This window comes from Cebus imitator, unplaced genomic scaffold (genome assembly GCF_001604975.1).
Source record: "Cebus imitator isolate Cc_AM_T3 unplaced genomic scaffold, Cebus_imitator-1.0 Scaffold382, whole genome shotgun sequence".
Classification (NCBI taxonomy): domain Eukaryota; kingdom Metazoa; phylum Chordata; class Mammalia; order Primates; family Cebidae; genus Cebus; species Cebus imitator.
Genome location: NW_016107697.1, coordinates 623,174 through 639,785, shown reverse-complemented (window position 1 = coordinate 639,785; position 16,612 = coordinate 623,174). Strand labels below are relative to the sequence as shown.

General features: G+C 40.4%; 1 protein-coding gene across 5 annotated transcripts in view; it reads right to left on the bottom strand.

The window, feature by feature from the left end:
* FAXC (failed axon connections homolog, metaxin like GST domain containing) overlaps positions 1–16,612 on the bottom strand; it is a 76,887-nt gene that overhangs the window by 2,443 nt on the left and 57,832 nt on the right. For 4 of the 5 annotated variants that reach the window (XM_017507685.2, XM_037731098.1, XM_017507683.2 and 1 more), the window contains 2 exons: positions 15,856–15,972; positions 3,867–6,503 (listed from right to left, as the gene is read on the bottom strand). In XM_017507685.2, coding sequence (XP_017363174.1) covers positions 6,214–6,503; positions 15,856–15,972 — 407 coding nt within the window. In that variant the 3' untranslated portion in view covers positions 3,867–6,213. Of the gene's footprint in view, positions 1–3,690; positions 6,504–15,855; positions 15,973–16,612 lie in introns of those variants that run through there. The other variant, XR_005196748.1, reaches the window with a different exon arrangement.

The window sequence follows — 16,612 nt, the reverse complement described above, 5'->3', positions numbered from 1 at the left end:
GGTGCTGCTAGACCGTATCTATAGGTTATTCATTTTATTATTGCAATGGTCCCCTTTATTTGTCTACCAATTTGACAACTAAGGCAATCATCCTCATGAAATTTGAGCATCGTAGTTTGTCATGGTCCAGCCAGCAGCAGGATTTTTAGAGGGCCTAAGTCTGGGGACAAGTTCCCTACATCAGCGAAAGCAGAATGTTTGAGGAGGTCACCCCGTCAGCTCCAAAACAACTGAGTCCCTTTTTTTAAATCTATGCATCAGTACCCTCTATAATCATCTCTAATGGACAAGACTAATGTTGCTGGTTCCAGCAATCTAATCTCAAAGATTAAGGAAACTTTAATATCCTTAAGATATTCTTGGAAAGACAGGGACCAAATATCTGAGTTTCTGGTAAGGAATTCAGATGAGGAAAACATCCCACGTATGTTTGCATCTACCCCTGACACTAGCAAGAGTCTTACAGGCAAGAGGCTTCACCCTCCTCCCCACCAAGAAGATCCTTTTGAACTTCCCAAGTTATAGCCGGACCACTGGAAGCAACTGAATAAAGGTCAAGTACTTCACAGTCACATGCAATTGATCCCTGGACCTGTTAAAGATGGGTTCCCAGAGCCCAGCATTTAGCTTTGGAAGTATTTGTCATTGAATGGACTTTTGTCAGTTCTAGTATGACTTAAATAGCACTGCATATAAAGGAAAACAAAGGATCCTGGGTCATAGTCAGGAACAATAAAATAACTTTACTCTGTAAAAAAAAAAATAAAGGAAAGAAAGAAATAAGAATAACCTGAGTTGTTCCCTATCAACAAAAGGCACCCACCTTTTATTGAGAATACACTCAACAATTGTTGAATGAATGAATGAATGAATGAATACAGGAAAACCTGATTGTGCAGACCTTTCTCCTGTAAAGAAAAATCCAGCTTTTTTCCCCCACCTTCAGCCCAGACTGGTGGTCCTATCCATGCAGAAGCGGTGGGTTTCAGTGCTGAAATGAAGTACACTTGGCCCTGAACTCATTTTGATAGGTCAGTTTTGGGGTTGGTTAAAAGATAAATGACAACGACAACAACAAAATCCTGTCACTTTCAAAACTCCAAACCTCCAAAACAGTATTTTCTCAAATAACCTAAGATAGCCCTTCTTTTTTCTTTTCTGTCACTCAAGATACATTGAACATGGATAATAACAGAGATTACTTTTGCCTGAATAGCCTGTACCAATTTTTCTTCTCTCTGGCTATGTTAAAAACAAGAACAAACACAATGGTAACATTTAAAGATTACTTGGAACAAGACTTTTTAACTGGGGTCCATTAACCTCCTACGGAAGCCACGCATAATTTCACGAGGTCTCTAAATTTCCTGAATTTATATGTAAAATTTTATATATTTGCATATATGTGTTTTTCTGGAAATAGGGTATAGAACTTTCATTAGATTATCAGTGGAGATCCTGACACCCAAAAAGTGAAAAAAAAATCACTATTTAATGGTATGTGACCCACTCTCTGAGTGTCTTTCCCATGTGACCTTCAGTGGGCACTTCATCGAGGGTGGGCGGACTGTCAATGAGTTCTGCCAGCAGGAGGCGGAGCCCATGTGCAAGGAGAGCGACCACATCCACATCATCGCGCTGGCCCAGGCCCTCAGTGTGTCCATCCAGGTGGAGTACATGGACCGCGGCGCGGATGGCGCCACCAACCCGCACATCTTCCCGGAGGGCTCCGAGCCCAAGGTCTACCTTCTCTACCGGCCTGGACACTATGATATCCTCTACAAATAGGGCTGCTCCCGGGCCGCTGCTGCCCTGCCTGTCCCCTCTGCCACGCGCTAGACATGTACAGAGGTTTTTTTGTGTGTGTTTGTAAATGGTCCTATTTCACCCCCTTCTTTCTGTCACACAATGCCCCCCACCATGTTTTATTAAAGGGGGTGCTGGTGGTGAAAAAAAAAAAAAAAGGAAATGATGAGTGCTTCATTTTCAAAGGAAGAGATTATAATCAGCTAGGAAGCCTTCGTGTGAACCTGAGAAGTCAGACCTTGAGAGATGGGCATGACTTGGGCCAGCGGAGCAGAGAATAGGACATTTCAGGAGAAGGACTGGCATGAGCAGAGGCACAGAGGAGGGGCACGAGGCGTGTTTAGGCAATGGCAAATGGATCAGCCTGGCTGCACTGGGTGGCTCCCATGAGGAGCTATGGAGACAAGGTAAATAAAGGTGGGAATACCAGACCCTAAGAGTATCCCCTCACCCTGAGGCAATGCACACCCCATCAGGGCCAAAGAGCTTTTCACAAAGATTAATCCATTGGTGGTAGGTGGAATGGAACAGGAAAGTGGCCAAGTATGTAAAAGAGGCTAGAGAAGGTCTAGGCAAAAGGAGATGCCCTGAAATCAGAGTTCTGTGCTGTTGTATTTGCCACTCTACAACTAGTATAGATCCCAGGGCCAGGCACTGGGTAGGGGCTCCATAAATATTCAGCAAGTGAGGGAATGGGCTTAGGTTCTTTAAAAGATACATAAGAAAGCATGAGGAGTCTTGATGATTTGGGAATCCATCTTGCTATTCTTCACAGAGTCTAGCAATGCCCTGCGCAGAGTAGATAACTGATGAAAGGTTTCTGTTATTGGCCTTGACCAGGCTGACTGGACATGGACAAAAGTGAAGTAGGATTCCAAGCAAAGAATGTCTGGAAGTGTGCTGGTTCTGTGAACACAGGGTGACTTCTCAGGTAACATGCATTTTATAAGACAACCAAGCCAAGGTGGTTTAATGGAAAGAACCATCAAGGGCAAGATGGTATAATAGAAAGAAACCATCATGGGCAAGATGGTGTAGTGGAAAGAACCATCACTGACCTCAGGTTTTGTGTTCTGCCCTTCAAATAAGTATATATGTGACACCAAGCCAATAAGGTGCTTTCTACAGCTGATTTTTGGCACAGCTATACATTTCGATGACTCTACAGTTTCTCTCAAACAAATCTAAGCAAGACCAATGAGGCTAAACTCCTTAGTATGTCTGTTCCTTGAACCCTAACTGTTTCACAAAAACATACCCTAATGCCTCAGTATACATGGCCAGGGCTCACTTGAGGACGTGACTGCAGTTGTGATTTCAGTCCAAGTTGTTCTAAGTCTCAGATCAGTCTTCTGAATAGCCCACAGCCTTGGTAGTATCACTTTCCACAATTCATTAGGTAACAACAGCAAAATGGTAAATGCTGACAATATAGTTCATTTTTACATAAATATATATTGTCCTTATATCTGTTCTGATGGATAGTAAAGCATATTGATTCTGCTCATTCATCTTGATGAGGGAGGGTGCAAGTGGGCAAAGAGAGGTGGATATAAGAGCTTGATTTACTTTTACAATGAGAGGTAAAAAAGAACAAATAGCCCATGGGTCTTTTGTCCAACCAAAAATATCTGTTAATATTAAAGATCACATACTTCAAGTTACCTCCCAGCAAAAAGGAAACAGAATTTAAACAAGAAGCCAGATGACTAAAATGTCCCTTAACTTCTTATTGTTTTTTCTTATAATTAGCACCTGTTCATGAAATTGGAGAACATTTCAAATCTGGGTAGCTTAAGAATGAATCACAGGAAATCAAAGCCTTCTGGTTAAAGATCCACACCGTGGTGACTTTGTCTTGGTTATTTTGTTTGCATAACCCACCTTGGAAAAGTAAAGCTAGGGCATATATTCCAGGGATCGAAATTAAGTTAACACCTACAAAATGTTGAGTGCCCAGTCATAAGCTGTCAAGCAAGTGCCCAAAGACTCCAGGTAGCAATGTCCATTCATGCCCCTGCAGGAGGTACCTGGATGGAATGACTTATTTTACAACTTCATTTTCAAAGTTGGTTCTCCACATACTTGTATTCCAAGTAATACAAAATTAAAAACATATATGAATCTACATTCTCATAACTTGATCAGCCTTTGAGAGAAAATACATCACACTTGGTACTGTACAGTAAGAATAAATTGTTTACAGAAAAAAATTCAAATACATTTCTTTTCAGCTGAAATGTGGTAGGGAAAAGACAACCCATGCTTTGTGGATACAGGTCTACTGTCCACCTGTTCATTATATTCATATTCTCCCTAATCACACAGAAGTGCCACAGTTGGCCTTAAAACACACTTGCTAGAGACAGGGGAGGCAAACAGTCCTCCCAAATGACGCTGGAGCCTCAAAACAGGCTTATCCACTCACATCTTCTCCACCACATTCTTATTAGGCATCAAACAGTCCCTTTAAATAAGAAGGGTTTTATTAAAACCCTTATAATAAGATTTTAAAAACTAAGTTTCCCATGGAATAAGAATTTCTAACTTGGGGTATCTCAGCATATATTCCCAGATACATATGCCCTACGCAATTGCTTAAGAGGTAAGTAAACAGTCTCAAAAACTCTTCTCCCTTTACCTCTTTGTGAATCTACAGTAGTCTTTTAAGATGATTTTGCAAAGCTATATTCAAAAAGAGGTGTTTTTTTTTTTCAAGTAAAGTACATGGATTTCTCAGAAGTTGCCTTTAAGAAGTGCCTCTTTAACCCCATAATGAACAATCCTTATGTTGGTCAGAAGCAAAGCAGTTTCATTTGCAATTGTAAATTCTTAACACTGGCTCTCCTAGGCCAAATCCACAACCATCACCCAGGATCGTTGCCCCATATTTCCCTAGAAAATGTCCTAAGTCAAAAAAAAAAAAACCTTTGGAAATATGGTGCCTTCACAAACATGGGTAAGCCAACATTTCATAGAATACTGTAGAGAAAGAGAGAGAGAACGGGGAAGACACAGGAAAGACATTAAGACTTGTTCTCAGGATTGCTCTCCTCTCACTGGGCAGTGGCCGAAAACACCAGATAAGTTGCATTAATAAAACCGCATACAGTCTATCACTGAACAGAGTGCTTTGATACAAGTATCATCTTGCCACTTCATCTTTTCAATATATCTCTGCAAGGTTTGTTTTCAAAAAGACATTACAAGTTGGCAAGCCTCTGCTTACAAAAATCAGTCAAATACTTTCCCCTTCACCTCTATGAAACCCACTGTATTCCTGAGATTTATTCTCCTCAAATAAATCAAACATAGGCAACTTAACACTCCGGAGTCAACACAGAACATGCAATGATGAGTTCAGGCAATGAAAGAACCACTTTTCTGCAAATACACAGTAGAATTGAAAACTGTCTGTAGCTGTCGATAATTTGTAAAAACATTTCCAACGTTCTTTGAGCAAAAGATTTTGATTCAACCAAGATAACAGAAAGGAATGATGACAAAGTCCTAAGTGTACCTTTGTGTGCATTTCAGCTTTTGCAAGTGACTGTGGTGGTGGCTGCCTGGATACGGAATTCCTTTGCCCTCAAATCTTCACAAGCATGAAGTGCAATAAAGAATAAAATGCTGTGTTTATGTTGCACCACTTCCAAGAGGTTTAAAGCGCCAAAAGAATGTTATCACATGAATCCCCACAACACCCCTGTGAGGTAGGTAGGTGGAGAGTATTGTCATCCCCACTTCGCAGGTGGGAGAAATGAGGTACACATTAGTTAATAAGAGATTTGCTCAAAATCACACAGCTAGTCACTGGCAGGGCTTAGAATAAAACATATACTGATTAGCACCTAGCACGGTGCTTTGCACATAGTAGGTGTTTGTTGAATATCTGTGGATTTTATTTGACTTACGTCTCAACATACAATATACACACATAAAGTACAAGCAGCCACCAGAAAACATTTATCTCCTACACTTTTTCTGATGATATCTCTCATTACTTCAAATCCTGGTGGATGAAGGAGGTTCAAGAATCCATCTCACAACTAAGACCTCAGGATGAAGAGGATCATCATAAACCCTATCAGCTGGCAACCCGCTCTGATACTTGCTCTACCACACAGTATTATTAATAGTTTTCTAATGAAAACAAAAATGGATTTCAGGAACCATGCTGACATTATTATTATTTTTTTTTTGCCTGTTTGTTTTAAATGAAGTCATCTGAATGGTTCTGTGTTTTGTTTGTACAAAAAAGAAATAAGGCTGCTATAGTCCACTTAGCATGTGAAAACTGTGCCAAGCACGAAGATCTCCTCCCAGCTCGGATGGAATGCTACCTGGGAAAATGGACCGACCCAGGGAATGGCAGATCCCAAGGAAGAGGGTCAGCGAGGCTGGACATCACTTGCACTGTTCGTGGTCTGTATAGTCATCCATGTCCACATCCGAATCAAAGAGTGAGTGTCCGGTAAAATCCGTGTCTGGGGTTCTGGAAAAACTGTTTTCTGCTCCCTCATCTTCAAAGGTCTCTGTCCTTGAGTAAAAGCTAAAATCCAGCAGCGGGGTGTGGGTTTTGCTGCCTTCGCTGCTCTCCTCAGACTCATAGATGGTATTATCGTCATCATGGTGCCACTCTGGCCAGAATTTCCTCCGTATCCTCTCACAGTACATGGCGAGATTGATCAGCTCACCTGCAGTGTGGCAAGGAAAGCAAAGGTTAGTTCTCAAAGGCAGCAGTCTACCACTTCTATGGTCTGTGTTCCCCCAAAATTCCAATGTTGAAATCCTAACTTCCAATGTGATGGTCTTAGGAGGTGGGGCCTTTAAGAGGTGGTTGGGTCATGAGAGCCAAGTGCCCTCATAACAGAGGCCAGAGACAGCTGCCTTCCCCCTTTTACCATGTGAGGACACAGCGAGACAGCACTGTGTCCAGGTGCAGGAAGCCGGCCTTCACCAGGAGGCAGGCCCAGCAGGCAGGCCCTCACCAGAGTCAGATCCTGAACTGGTCAGCATCATAATCCTGCACTTCCCACTATGATCCCGGATGTCCCAGACTCCACAACTGTGAGAAATACATTTCTGTTGTTTACCAGAAATCTAGCTTGCAGCATTCTGTGAGAGAGGCCCAAACTAAGACATCCAGCCACTGGGCTTTCTGGGAAACTGGAATAATGAGGCAAGGTAAACATTATTTTTCCATAAAGACACTGTGAAAATATTTAGGCTTTTAAGCACATAATAAAAACGGTAAGTGAGAAAAGTTAAATTCAGTGAGTGGGCTGAATGAAATGAAGAAATGAGTCTGACGATGATAAGTGGTGGGGTAGTTTATCCAAAACGGCAGATAAACTACTATCATTTGGCTTTATGAAGCATTTTATTATTTTATGTTTGCATATGAAAAAAACTAATGATTTGATTGGTTCATATATAAATTATATTCCATGAAAACATATCAACTGCTGGTTGCATTAAGTCAGCCAGAAGTAATCATTTACTCCACATATTTTTGCAGTGCACTATGGGCTGAGTACTATGCCAAATAGTTGAAAAAATTTATGTTAGGATATAAACTTTTCTGCCCAAAAAAATCCATTAAATGGATAACTCAGAATTGTCTTTATGGATAAGTGTGCCTGCAAACACACTTAGTATAAGATATTTTTAAATTTTTATATGAAATTAAACAGCGGTACCCAGGATCCAGGTCCTACTCAGTCACTGAACTATATACTTCTTTTCCATGTGAATCAAAGAAACTCTTGTGTTAAGTCGCTATTACTGTCTAGGCATTTGTCTGAAATATATCTGGCCTTCATTTCCTAATTCCAAATGAAAAACAAAGAAAGAGGGTGAGCTTCTCCTTTTGATCCAGCAGATGGCAACATTGCTTATAAATATATGATTTGCTACTATCTCTTATAGGACATCATTACTCTAAGAATATCTTTGGATTTTTTTAAGTTATATAAACATTCACATATTGTGTAAATAATCCATGCTTCAGTGCTGAAAATTAGAAATAACAGATAAGCAAAAACTAAAAGCATTACCAATAATCCCATTCCCCACAATAACATTTTCATTTATGTTCTCCAGAAATGTACATATTTACATATATTTACATGTGCTATATAGGATTTACTATATATTCTTTTTCCTATCCTACTTTTCACTTAATAACATGTAATAAAAACCTCTGAACTTCACACTCTGACCACAATGATAACTGCACACTATGTTATATGGCTTCAATTCGTCTTTACCAATCCCCATCACAGGTCATTTAGGTTGTTTCTATATTCATGGTTTTGTTGATTATACTTTGTCACTACTCTATTTCATTTTTCTGTTAAGGAAAATAACATATTCTCATTTTGGAAAATTAGAATTAGTCTGTATATAGAAACTGTACAAATACATAAAGAAGAAAATTAAAAGTACCCATGATTTCATCAATCCAAGATAATCACAATTACCATTTGGTGTAACTTCTTTCAGTATTTTTCTATTTATCTATTGCAATTATTATTACATGTTATCTCCTGTAACATTAATGTACATTTTCCCATGTCATTAAAATTTTTCAAAACTTGCTTACATCCCCTGCAAAACGTAACAAAGTAAATCCCCCTGCTTCATGGATCCCACAGACTTGTACTGGTTCCAGGTCACCATTTCCAGTCTTCTCAGATTACAACAGCTCAACCCTCGCTATGTAAAAGTCTATTCTCTTTCAGAAGATATTTGTGCACATGCTCAGGAGCCAGAAAGTGAAAAGTCAACACCATTGCTCCTTTTGAGGAGATGCAGCATGAGGACATGAGGACAGTCATGAAACGCCTCTCCAGGTATTGCTGCCTATCCTGGGGAACCAAGAATTGAATAAAGATGTGAAGGCAGCAACAAGAGGAAAAAAAGATCTAATTGGGGAGGTAAAGAGACATCAAAGATGAAATACAGTCACTTCACAGTAGTACCTGGGGCCAGCCCTATTTGACTCAATCAAATCCATTCTTTACGAGCTTTTCCTACAGAAAATCAGAATCTATTCACAAAATCCACTGGCTCTATGACTGTCACTTCTTACATAGCTTTTCTTTCTACAGCCTTGTTTCTTCACCTTTCTCCAGAAAAGTTGCCTGCTCTGTAACCATGTGACATTAATACCACTTCAGTATGCAATAACAAAAATTAATAATTATAATAGCAAACCGTTATATAGTCCTGACTGTGTGCCAGGCACTTAAAGTGCTTCACTCACCTGTTGAATTCATATTAACCTCCTTAGTCCTCATGCCCTTCACCTCCACTCAACTCTCTACTGATGAGCTAACAGCATGGCCTGGGAATTAGTAGCAGTGCACTACCTGTCATGGAATATTTTTCTGTAATTATTCTTGAGGTCTCAAGATTTGTGAGGGGAGAGGTGCCTCCCCCTAATGGCATTGTGCTGTCATGAAAGAGGTGAACATTCCAACATGTAGTTGAGAAAGGGTTTGCTTTGATGAGCAAGAGCTGGGAGCCCACATATTCCTCAGTTCCTGCACCTGATAAAGAGTGAAACAGAAAGTGGATATCTGCAGTTGGGTTTTATCTTCTTCTGGCTTTGCCTATATCTTCCTGTGCCTAAATTCTCTGTCAGCTGAGCGACTTAACATGCTATTGGACAAAAGAACAGAAAAAGGTGGCAGCAGAAACAGGTTGTGTTGAGTATCTGTGTGTGTGTGTGTGTGTGTGTACACGTGCGTGTGTGCGCGCGAGAGAGAGATAAACCTGTGTTAATATGAATGCCTATACAGGCCAGGCGCAGTGGCTCATGCCTGTAATCCCAGCATTCTGGAAGGCCGAGGTGGGCAGATAACCTGAGGCCAGGAGTTTGAGACCACCCTGGCCAACATGACAAAACCCCCTCTCTACTAAAAAACAAAAATCAGCCAGGTGTGGTGGCAGGTGCCTGTATTCCCAGCTACTTGGAAGGCTGAGGCAGGAAAATCACTTGATCCCGGGAGGCGAAGACTGCAGTGAGCTGAGATCTTGCCTTTGCACTCCAGCGTGGGAGATAAGAGTGACACTCTATCTTAAAAAAAAAAAAAAAAGCCTATACAGAAGACATAAACTTTGCAAAATGATAGAGAAACTGCATTTCTTCAAAGTGTAGTCGACAATCAGGTAGTAACACTGGTTTAAAAAAGTCTGATAACGTCCAACGCTGATGAGGATGTGGACAGTCAGGCACTGCACTACGTGGCTGGCAGAGGTATACATTGCTATAACATTTTTTGGAAAGCAATCTGATGTTATCTATCAAAATTTTAAATTTGCATATCTCATGGCCCAGTATTTCACTTTTAATACACTATTCAACTATAATGAAAGCAGTGGTATGTAAAGATACATGTACATGAATACCAAATGAAGCTTTTTTAAGTGAAAAATAAAAAAAAAGAAGAAAGAAAATGATGGAAACAGCCGGAATGTCCATCAATAGGTATTGATTGAATAAATTAAGGTGCATCTATGCTATAGAATATTGTGAGGTTATTAAAATGATATGATGTTCTGTTAAGTGAAAAAAAGAAGTTATGGATAATGCGTATAATTCCATTGTTTAGTTTAAAAAAAGTAAAAACAAACCAAAACACCTACATATGCATACGTAAATCTGTATATGAAAAAGGCACAAAAGGATTTACATTCAATCCTTAATATTGATTATTCTATAGAAATAATATTGGACATGGATGAAGAGAAGGTCATAAGTTTTTTAAACTATGCCTTTGTAACTCAACTTACTGTAACAATCATGTATTACTTTTCAAATCTATAAATCCAATAAAATAAATTGGTAAAAAAACACAGTGATATTCTCAGACAACTTGAGAGGATATTTATCAGAAAGCCAAGTGCCCGTCTACCCAGAAGATAATCCCAGGTAGAATAAAGAACTTTTCTCTTACAGTTTCTCAAATGGAAATACCCTCCCTGCTCTTTGAAAAAAGTGACGTTTTATATTCCTATATCCTCTAATTTCTCTAATAATCAAAACATTCTGTGCAATTTGATGCCAAAAACATTGTCAACCAAACCCAGAATCCAGAACTAAGCTTCTCCCAGCTGCCAATCACTCAAGGCAGGAATGCAGATGAGAGAGAAGCCTGCCAATGTCTCCCAGCAGCACCCACCAGCCCTTGGTCACGAACCAGCAAATAACTTGGAAAACACAGGCCAACATCCAAACATACACATTTGCTCTACACGTATTTACTCAGCACCTCCCTGTTCCAGATCAGGCGCTGACTATACTCTTGTTTGCTCCTTTTAGCATCTGTCATGCATGCAAAGAGGACGCTGAGCATATATCCTCTTCAGAAAAGTTCCCAAAATACTTGAATACTCTAGTGAAAATATCCCCTTTGCCTGGTCTCCTCGAAGCTAAAAAATATTAACTCACAGATCTCCAAATACAAAGACCAGCCAAGGTAACTTGATCCAGCCCTTCCCTGAAACCCAAATCCCCTCACGACAACCTCTTCCTGAACACTTCCCTCCAGATGGAGAACAGTAAGAGTACAGGAGTGAGGAAATATTTACATGCTGGTCAAGAAGAGGCAGCATTTTTTCTACTTTTTAATCTATCAAGTAATGAGTAAAAAAGACATTTAAATACAATAAATAACTGCTGGTAAAAATTGCTGAATGAGGTTTTTCCTAGAGCACAGAAGGTTGTGCTCCTCCTAATTCAGAAAATCGCATTAAGGTCTGTGGTTTTGATGGGACTCTGGAGGACACAGGCAGACAGGCTGCAGAGCTCTTGACCCATCGTGGCTTCAGTTTCAGTTTCACTTTTCTCAGCTTTCTTAAGCTCTCCACATCTGTTTTAAGGAGTGTCTCAATCCACATGCAATTCTCTAAGAGCCCTGATTAAAATATCAAATCCGACTCCATATTAAGAATGTTGCTAATCATAAAACTGAGGTTTTTTTGGTATCAAAATGGCAAAAAATTCAAAATAAATTATATTCAATCCTAATGGACAAAAATTGGAAGTACTTTCAGAGTTTGCTCATGAGAATATAAATTGTGTAATCTTACTAGAAAGCAATTTAGCCATGGAGACCAAGAGCTTATGCCCTTTGAGAGAGTAATTACCGAACAAGAAATTTAGCCTAAGGAAATAACCAGAGATGAGCAAGAGTATATATTTATAACAATGTTCATTATAGAATATTAGTAAAAGTTATTTAAAACAACCCACAAGTCCAGAAATAGATCAGTCACATAAATTACCATGTAGCCATAGGATAGGATATTATGCAACTACTAAAAATACCATTTTGAAGAGTATTTCATGACAAGGGAAATGACCAAAATACACAGTTAATTTTAAAACTTTAGGTTATAATTGTATCAACATTATGGTCCCAATCTAAAAAAAAAATATATATATATATATATATATATATATATATACTTATATTTGATAAAAGATCTGCTACATACCACAATATCAGAAATCATTCTCTGTGAAAGATGGTGTCACAAGTTATTTTTTATTCTTTTAAAACTTTTCTATATTTTCTAAATTTTCTCCAGTAAGCAAATTATTATTCATATTTACATCTCTATCCAGATAGATATATGCATACATAAGTATATTCAAAGCCTGTCCCAAGGAGTTCGACACCAGCCTGACCAACCTGACCACATGGTGAAACCCCATCTCTACCAAAAATACAAAAATTAGCCAGCCATGGTGGCACACTGCTGTAATCCCAGCTACTCAGGGGGCTAAGGCAGGAGAATCGCTTGAACCAGGAGGCGGAGGTTGCAGTGAGCTAAGATCACGCCACTGCACTCCAGCCTGGGGCGACAGAGCAAGACTCCATCTCAAAAAAAAAAAAAAAGCTTGTCCTCCTGCTCATCTAAATGAAGGAAAATTTCACACTATTCTACATGGTTCCAAAAGTAGCTGTGTGGCTTTGTAAATAATACATTGGACCAAAAAACTAATATTCATCCAAACACACTCACAATAAGGCAAGGCCTAGTGGTGCTTCTGCCATTCCAACGCTAAGGCAGAAAACTGCCTGAATCCAAGCCATTCACACCCCTGGGTTTCAGCCAGCTCTAAAATCTCCAGGCTCCTTGTTGTTTCTACTTAACCCTTCTCATGCTACTTCTTGAGAAGGTCTCTATTACAGAGACAGCAAAGGCAGGGAAAGAGGTTGAGAGCAAATTACAGCAGTAGTAGTTTGGCTGCACGTTATCAACTCCAATCCAAAGATTTAGAAGGGGTATGGAAGCTAATGCCAAAAATGGGATTTAGAGATCCCTGTGGACGTTAATAATTCATGCTACACCAGTAGTCAGGGAAAGCTGGAAGCTACTTTAAGAATCAAAGTACATGCAACTATGTGCCAAAAGCCCCTTCAGACAATGGTGTCAGATTCCCCAGATGTGCATGAGGCCCAAAATCAATCCTCGAAAAAGGCTGATCATTTCTTTAAAAAAAAGACACTAAATGCCTCAAGTCCTTTCAGGAAGTAATAGAGAAAATGGCCAAATCATAAACAAAAAAATGCATCCTTTCTGAAAAAAGGAATTCTATACAGTCTGTGAGTTCTACTGATAATGGGTCCCTAAATACTTCAGACTAAATAACAGATGACCACAATAGTGTGTATGTGTGTGTGTGTGCATAGTTGTGTATTCAGGGATGTGTCTGGGTGGAAGTATAGGCATATCTGTACAAGTGAGTGTGTGTGGGGGGTGTACAGAGCATTTGAGTAGATGTGGATGGGTGTGTACATGGGGTTCTGTAAGGATGGTATGGTGGGAGAATGGGGGGAAATAGAGTAGGAAATAATAGGAATAGAGAATGGACATAAAACACAGCCCTAAATTAACTACAAGGAATCAATATCGTTTAGCCCACTATGGAAAAATATGATTAAAATAAAGGGAAACTAATATTTTAAATGCCACAAACCTCACCAATGTGATAACATATTTAATTTAGAGAAATACCAATGTATTGCAAAACAAGGAACATCCTCATAATGACCACTTAGGAAATTAAATGACAGTCCATACAATCCCTAGTCCCACTCAGCTGAACTTCCAGAAGACCTTCGATCAATGCCTGACCCATTCCAACCAAGCCTGACAAGGTATCTGGAGCCCCATACGCACCAACAAGAGGATCTGGAGAGTGAGTGCTGCTGGCTTCAGCCTAGTTCAACCTCCTGGGCATGCACATGAATTGACACACATGCATATATACACACACAGACACACAGAGCTGCAGGCTCCACTACCTCCCCACCCATTTACCATGACCACCATATACGACTGCTTGCTTGCCTCAGTTTCTTGTATGATTCTGCCTTGCTTGGTTCCATCTATCCAACTATCCATCAAGCCATCCATTCACCCATCCATCTGTCCATCCATTTATCCATCCATCCATCCATCCATTCACCCATCCAGTTATCCATTCAACATTTATTAAGAGCATTCTATGTGCTATTCTAGTGGTCTCCTGCCTACATACCCAGCCTGCTCAGTTGGGCATAAACATTTTGATTAATTCTTGTCAATATCCTTCCCCAAACCTAAATATTGAACTTTGATCCCCACATCCCTAGCCCCCAGGCACTTGCTTGGGTACTCCTTCAAACAGTTCCTACCCAACTATGCAGGGGAAGCCTCTCCCAGAGGCCCTAGCTACCACATACAGATGCTCCTTGACTTAAATAGGACTACATCCCTATAAGCCCATCAAAAGCTAAAACTATCATAAGTCAACTGGGCACAGTGGTTCATACTTGTAATCTCAGCTACTTGGGAGGCTGAAGCAGACGGATCACTTGAGGCCAGGATGCCAAGACCAGCGTGGGCAATACAGGAAGATCTCATTTATTAAAAAAAATTTTTTTTAATTAGCTGGATATGGTGGCTCACTCATGAAGTCCCAGCTACTCAGTAGGCTGAGATAGGAGGATTACTTGAGCCTAGGAGTTTTAGGTTACAGTAAGCTATAATCATGCCACTTCACTCTAGCCCAAGCAACAGATAAAAAATATATATGTACATATGTCTATATATATATACATAAAGTCCAAAATGCATTTAATACCCCTAACCTGCCAAACATCATACATTAGTTTAGCCTGCTTTAAACATGCTCAGAACACTTACATTAACCTACAGTAAGGCAAAATACACCACAAAGTGGGGAGCCCCCATTGCCCAAAGAAAATTGATGAAGACCAGCAAACGAAGGGCACTACGTGGAATTCAAGCCCTACTTCAGCAAAAATCTTAGGTCCACTATGTAAGCAGGTAGAATGAAAGTGTTAGCATAAAAACATGGCAGATCTACAGGCATGAGCCAGTGCACCTGGACAATATTTTTTTTTTGGAGATGGAGTCTGGCTCTGTTGCCAGGCTGGAGAGCAATGGTACGATCTCCGACCACTGCAACCTCTGCCTCCTGGGTTCAAGCAATTCCCCTGCCTCAGCCTCCTGGGACTACAGGTGTGCACCACCATGCCCAGCTAATTTTTTGTATTTTAGTAGAGACAGGGTTTCACCATGTTGGCCAGAATGGTCTCAATCTCCTGACCTCATGATCCACCTGTCTCAGCCTCCCAAAGTGCTGGGATTACAGACCCTTTGCCCTTGCTAGTAGAAGGCAGCTGCGCCTATCAACAAGGCAGCGGGCACACTGAACTGATAACACAATGCTCTCTGTGGACAGCAGAGAGAAGAGAGGAAAAAAAAAAAAAACATGGCAGATCTATGTCAACATTGCTAAGTACATAGTCTAGGCAAGATAGCAAGTGAGAAGCACAGTCTCTCTTCCATGCCAAAGTGTCCTGAGTACAGAGAACCAACCCTAGCCCGTACACCACAGCCTGGTGTCTCCATAAAGCACAGCCAAGATCAAAGCATTGGCCTAGAATTCTCCACTCTGCTACCCCACTGCCCACCCACCCCCAGGAAGCCCCAAAACCTGAAGAGGTGTGTAGGGCTTGCCTTTCATCAGCCGCTCAGGTCTTGTCCCTGGTAAGGTCCACATTGCCTGTGCCAAGTGTCCAAAGACAGTGGCGTCGAGAGTGGAAAGCTTGGGCCCCATGATGTACTTCTTATCACCTGCAGTAGATAAAGCAGAGAAGTCACTGGGCTGGTCCACACTGCCCTACACCATCGCAATGGCATTTAGCACACTCTATTATACATTCTTTAACTGAATGCCAAAAAGCTTAGCAGAGTTGAAATGCATACACACCCTTTTTCTTAAAAAAAATAAAATAAAACAAAAGTAAAATGAATTAAGCAATTATGTGATACATCAACCCATAGGATAGCAACACAGGGAACATATCAAAATAAGCAGATGAGGGAGGACATTCATGGAAAAAGGGCAGAAATGATCACCACCAGACCTCTGGAGAACCTTCTTGTCTCAAACTCTAGTTAAGTAAAGTGTGTGATGCTTGAGAACAACTGTAAGTTTGCTTAAACCATCTCAAAAGTAACCCAAACCAAGCACAGCCAACATCAGCACTGACATTATTAATTTAAATACATTTCCCCGGGAAAAACAAGAAGCCTAAGCTTGAAAGGTTTGGTGGTGAGGTTTCCCATGACACCACATGATCCTGGCAAGGTTCTCACCTCTGAGGACCAGCTTCCATGGAAAACACTAAGTAAAGAGAAGCTATGAGGTCACAGGCTCAGCCCTGGCATCAGGTTCCTATGAAAGGATGTTTCACACTGCTGCTCCCATCTC